General features: G+C 42.9%; 2 protein-coding genes across 2 annotated transcripts; both read right to left on the reverse strand.

Annotated features, from left to right (window-relative positions):
* Positions 1 to 2,169: 2,169 nt before the first annotated feature.
* On the reverse strand, positions 2,170 to 2,674 carry LOC106557533 (fatty acid-binding protein 5). The gene has a single exon (XM_038576150.1). It carries the CDS (start codon positions 2,672 to 2,674, stop codon positions 2,378 to 2,380), a length of 297 nt encoding a protein of 98 aa, XP_038432078.1. The 3' UTR covers positions 2,170 to 2,377.
* Positions 2,675 to 3,090: 416 nt separating this feature from the next.
* On the reverse strand, positions 3,091 to 4,478 carry LOC609554 (cationic amino acid transporter 3-like). Its single transcript, XM_038577912.1, is given in 2 exon segments — positions 3,091 to 3,631; positions 3,633 to 4,478. Coding segments are annotated over 2 exon segments (1,164 nt in total). The 5' UTR covers positions 4,256 to 4,478.
* Between the last annotated feature and the right edge of the window lie 1,908 nt (positions 4,479 to 6,386).

Raw genomic sequence — 6,386 nt, forward strand, 5'->3', positions numbered from 1 at the left:
TAGGATCTATTTGCTGTTTTTTCTCCAGCTCCTTTAGGTGCAAGGTTAGCTTTTGTATTTGAGTCCTTTCCAGTTTTTGGAGGGATGCTTGTATTGCGATGTATTTCCCCCTCAGGACTGTTTTTGCTGTATCCCAAAGATTTTGAATGGTTGTATCTTCATTCTCAATAGTTTCCACGAATCTTTTTAATTCTCCCTTAATTTCCTGGTTGACCCTTTCATCTTTTAGCAAGATGGTCCTTAACCTCCATGTGTTTGAAGTCCTTCCAAACTTCTGGTTGTGATTTAGTTCTAATTTCAAGTCATTATGGTCTGAGAATATGCAGGGGACGATCCCAATCTTTTGGTATTGGTTAAGACCTGATTTGTGACCCCATATGTGGTCTATTTTGGAGAAAATTCCATGTGCACATGAGAAGAATGTGTATTCAGTTGCATTTGGATGTAAAGTTCTGTAAATATCTGTGAAATCCATCTGGTCCGGGGGATCACTTAAAGCTCTTGTTTTGTTGGCGATGTTGTGCTTAGAATATCTGTCAATTGTAGAAAGCGCTACATTCAAGTCACCAAGTATATTATTATCTAAGTATGTCTTAGCTTTGGTTATTAATTGATTTATATACTTGGCAGCTCCCACACTCAGGGCATAAATATTCATGATTTTTATGTCCTCTTGTTGGATAGATCCTTTAAGTATGATATCGTGATTTTTAGATTATATTCTTTTGGTTTATCCTTTTCTCTTTTTCTTTTCTAATTGCAGAAATCACAAAGCAGAAGGGATTAGAAAAAACTAGGGAAGTGGGATAAAGAGTGTCCATAAAAGAGTGGTGGTAGAGGTTCTCTGTTGTAGATATTGTTGCCTGAGTTGGGGTGAGGCAGGTGGGTCTTCGTGGAGAAGTTGTATTGGTCTATATTTGGATGATAACTGAGGACTCTGAGGCAGGATACAACTTTCATATGACTCAGATGATTTGGTGTCTTTCCTACAACAAAACAAAGCAAGACAAGTTAACTTTGCAAGGGAGCAGGTGAAGCAGCCATGTAGGGCTGTGAGAGGGCCAAGCACAGTCTGGTGAGAAAGGACAGAGAGAAAGAGACAACTGAGTCCTTACACAGGAGGACAGTGCGCACTTAAAGATATGAAGGAAGATAATGAGAGAGATAGTTGGCCTTTCCTAAGATACACCGTGTGCAGTGTATTACTGAGGGTATGTGTTGGGAGGAGGTGCATGGAAGAAGGAGCCATGGGCTCTGAGCACTCACAACTGTTAGTCTAGGTGGAGACAGATTGTAGTGATGGATGGGACTACTGGATGGACTTTTAGATTCTGTGCTTACAAAGAAAGGAAGGATATGGGAAAAAACAAAATGTTTAGTAAGACTTCTTAGAAAAAGTGTTCTGAATCAGTGCTCTCCTATGTTATAGTTGTAATTTGGAAAATGAGGAGGACAGGAAATGGATTTCCTTCTACTGTTTGCTTTGAGGATTTTCATTAGGTGTTGTGTATTGACAGGATCCTGGGTTGAGAAAAAAAAAAGGGGTATTGAGTCCTAGGGGGAAGTAGAGAAGAAACTGATTTTCCCTTTTGACATCAATGTATCACATCATTCTCTAATCCCTTCTTAGCTTTCCCAGCTCTCTCTTTCTTTTTTTTGTATTTTTTTTGTATATTTTTTATTGGAGTTTGATTTGCCAACATGTAGCATAACCAGTGCTCATCCTGTCAAGGGCCCTCCTCAGTGCCATCACCCAGTCACCCCAACCTCCCACCCACCTCCCTTTCCACCACCTCTCTTTTCACAGAGTTAGGAGTCTCTCATGTTCTGTCACCCTCACTGATATTTCTCAACATTTCCTCTCCTTTCACTGTTACTCCCTTTCATTATTTTTGGAAAAAATAGTCCAGATAGAGTCAGCTTCTCTGCCATAGGCCCATTCTCCTCCAGTACCTGTGCTTCATTTCACTCATTCTTCTTCTCAGGCTGATACTTGAGGATGAGTACACAAATAGCATCAAGAGAGTGAGGTGTCAGGGACCCAATTGCACTGAGGTCCACAAGATAAGTGAGTCCAAAGAAGAATGTCATGACTGCTGCAATAACACAAATGATCACGATGACCACAACCTGGGTGAATGTGCCAAAATAGGTCCTGGCAAGGGCATATTTTTTTTTTTTTAGCACAAACACATTTATTTACTAACCAAAGGAATGATCCTAATTAAATCAACACTTTGAAATAGTTGCATGTAAAATGTTTGTGGTAAAGATAATTGAACACAGTAATGAAAAAAAAGCAGTATGGAGATTTGCTCATTGAACTGAGCTTGTTCATCCCCACAGATAATTCCTGTCCAAAATGATGATGGAATTTTTACTCTACTTTTTCATAGATCCGCGTACAGGTGACATTGTTCATGACGCATTCCACCACCAATTTCCCATCTTCCAACTTTCTTGTTATTGTGCTTTCCTTCCCATCCCATTCCTGATGTTGAACCCATGCGCCGTCTGTGAAGTTGCAGACAGTCTGAGTTTTTCTGCCATCAGCTGTAGTTTCTTCAAACTTCTCTCCCAGATTACACGAAAACTGTGTTGTTTTCAAAGTGCTCTCAGTTTTTATGGTGAGGTTTTTGCCGTCAGAAGAGATGATACAATCTGGTTTGGCCATTTTTTTTTTAATTCAGAGGTTTTATTCTGTAAAGCACATATGCACATATTTCAAACACAGAAAATTAATCTGGGAGTGAATGCCATAACAGATCAGCTACTGACCATCATGCAGCAAGGTAAGTGAGGTGGGTCTGCTGGCCCTCGTAACCCCACAGTGCCTGCAGGAGGGTTGAAAACCAGGATGCTGAATCCCTACATACTGCCACAGAAAAGGCAACCGAAATGCAGGCGCCTAGTAACGAGAAAAACTTACAAATAGAATCAATACTGATCCAAGTCATACAGTGAAAGGGCAAAAGGAAAAAGGAAAGAGATCAATATGATCTGAAACAACCATTTAATAGTAAGTTGCTAACCTTTTATTGGACCTCCAGTCCAAGATGCCTGAGGATGCCCCAGGGGTCCTGTGCAGGGTCACTCGGAATGGCACATGGGCCCCAGATGGGATGCTTTTCTTATCCTGAGGTCCCCCAGGAGGATGTGGCAAAGGACTGGGCCATCGTCTGCCATCATCTTTATATGACTATATATGGGGACTGTAAAGTTTAAGATGCATGCAGAAAGAAAACAGAAAAATCCAAAAGTTACAACATAGAAGGCAGGAGCCCAGCCAATATGGAGAAATACGTCAGGCAAGGGGCTACCAGGTCGAAGCTGGTAGTAAGGCACCATAAGTGTAAGTGCTGCAGAGATACCAAAATACAACAAAGAGCTGATGAACAGTGAAATCACAATGCCCATAGGGATAGAATGCTGGGGATTCTGGGTTACTTTACCTCTGGTCACGATGTTGTCAAAACCAACAAAAGCATAGAAGCAGGTAGCTGCGCCACGGAAAATCCCCTGGAAGCCAAAAGACATGAATCCTCCAGAGCCCAGAGGGCTCAAACTAGAGGTGTCATTGAGTCCAGCCTTCACGTAGTCCTCTTCTGTGAGCTTCCAGTTGCGCAGATCCCTTAATGATGCCAGAGATGATGACAAAACTGAGAAAGAAAACTTTAACCAATGTGAACCATTTGGAAATCTGGGAACACTCAAAAACCCACAGATACCAGAAATCAGTGAGGAAGAATACAAAACACGTAACAAAGAAGCCTAGATATTTTTCAAAGACACGGGAAACATATGATGAAATGTTCTCAGTCAGGGTCTCAGATATCTGGTCCCCACGCAGATTGTCAAAAATTAACATCCACACCCAACCCAACACAACTCCATCAGCAACAAGGAAGAGGAGGAGGTTCCAGCCAGTGACAAAAGCACCAAGTTCACCTACAGTGACATAGGTGTAGACATATGCAGAGTCAGCATGAGGAATCCGGATACTCAACTCTGCATAGCACAGCCCAGCCAACAACGAGGCTAGGCCAGCCACCAAAAAGCAGATCACAATCGAAGGTCCTGCTTGATTACTGATCACCTCCCCAGCCAGGACATATACACCTATACCCACTGTGCGGTCCACACCCAGGGTCACTAAATCCAGTGTGTTCAAATATCTGATCTGGGTCACATCTTGCTTCAATGTACGTCTGCGTACCAGCTTTTGACCAAATCTGCGAAGTGCCTGACACAGCATTCCAGCTGGAATTGAAGAGGATTCTATGATCAGCGCTGTAGCAAGCCCAGAGTGGAGAGAGTCTGTGATCTGATTCCGTGAGGCTGAGTTAAGCTGAAATGGGTTGGGGCTGCTGAGTTCCTTTGCTCAGGCTTCAAAGATGCTGCTTCATATTTCATCTGGTACGTGCTGTCATTCCATAATGCCTAAGTAAATGGTAAATATTTACTGAACAATGGTGTTAAACCAACCAACCATAGCTCAGAAGTCCCATGTAACCTGTCGCAGCCCAAATATCACAGAAACTGACTCTAAATGGCACCATAGACAAATCAACCCTGCTTTCCCTACAGAAAAAGTACCAAATATCTTCCAACATTCTGCTTTTTAAAAAAAAAAGATTTTATTTATTTGAAGAGAGAGAGAGAGGGCACTAACATGCACGTGTGCACTCACACACACGAGCGGACACACACACACACATACACTAAAGGGGACCAGGGGTAGAGGGAGAGGCAGAAGTAGACTGACTCCCTGCTGAGCAAGAAGCTCCAAGCAGGGCTCAATCCCAGGCCCCTGAGACCATGACCTGAGCCCAAGGCAGCCTTTTAACTACCTAAGCCACTCAGGCACCCGCTAATATTCTGCTCTTTTACATACTACATAACTTATTCCAATTTGGGTATGTCTGACACCTCTAGCTTCATGTACTAATTAAGCTGTACGACACAGTGAGGCATGAATGTATTGTGCAATAATTCACATGTGGGGTGTGTGTGCTGTGCTTGAGCATGAGATATGACACATTAATTCATGGATTAGTGGGCCTCACTGTAATTGCAGACCCATTTTTAAAAATCTTCTGTTCTTAATATACAAATATTGATCCTCCAGCCTTAAAATCCTTAGCCCCTACATCACCTAGCCAAGATCAGATGGCACTTTGGCCCCCTAGCCTTCATTCTGCCTCATCCATTCAGCTCTACTGATGGCCAAGAGTGTATAGTCCACCTCTCCCTTTCCCTACCTAGTCCCGCAGAGGTGCTGTGAACAGAGAGGAGTGAGGAGGAAGGGGCAGGGTCTTCATAACCACCTGCAAGAAGGAGAGGACCAGGCTGCCTGGGAAAGAAATGCTAGAGAAATGGGGGCAGCAGCCACCCCACATCCAGGATTGAGAAGGGAGAGGAGCCAGGAAGGTGGTTTTGGGAATTCTGACATTCAATACACCTCACCCAAAGTACCCAGGCAAAATTCACTACAGTTTTTGTGTCCACAGTTATGAGAATGTGATGGGCAGGGAGAAAAAAATGTCACCTAGCTCAATAGCTCATGACCTAAACAATTCCTTCTGTCTCCTCCCTCTCTGGGCTCCAGGAGAGAAGGTGAGCTCACTTCTGCAACAGTTTCCTCACTGGCAACTCTGTGCTCTGTACACACCTGCAATATCTGTAATGTCAGATTCCATGAGCCTGGAGACCACGGTCTGCTCTTTGAGCTTGTATTTAAACCCTCACTTGTAACTCCCTATGAATTTTTCATAAGGAATTATTTTTAACTCCCACAAACCATTGTCTGATATGCAAAATTTTTTAATGAAGGAACACCACATGTGGTTCTTCTTTCCCCCTCCTCTGCTGCTATTCAAATGGTCCCCTCCTCAAGGGAAGCAAGGCTTTGGATATAGAATTCACAGCAATGGCCTGGAAATGAGTAGTGGAGAAGAGAATAAAGTCACGTGGCCCCCAACCTCCTCCCTACTCAAGCCTTGGTTATGAGAGAACTTTAGGAATGTTGCCAGAGGTATTGAAAGACAGAAAGATCAAGTCTAATTGAAAAGTCTTCTCTATAGATGATCAAAAGGAACCCTTGGATTATGGATAGCTTAGCCATCTACCTAGAAATCTATCTCGGATTTGCCATTCACCTGTTTCAATTTTATATTTTATTTTAATTTTTTTATTGGAGTTCAATTTGCCAACATTTAGCATAACACTCAGTGCTCATTCCACCAAGTGCCCCCCTCAGTGCCCCAACCCCCTGCCCACCCCCCCGCCCACCTCCCCTTCCTTTTTTTTTAAAGATTTTATTTATTTATTAATGAGATTCAGAAAGAGAGAGAGAGAGAGAGAATATGAGGCAGAGACACAGGCAG

This window comes from Canis lupus, chromosome 27 (genome assembly GCF_011100685.1).
Source record: "Canis lupus familiaris isolate Mischka breed German Shepherd chromosome 27, alternate assembly UU_Cfam_GSD_1.0, whole genome shotgun sequence".
Classification (NCBI taxonomy): domain Eukaryota; kingdom Metazoa; phylum Chordata; class Mammalia; order Carnivora; family Canidae; genus Canis; species Canis lupus.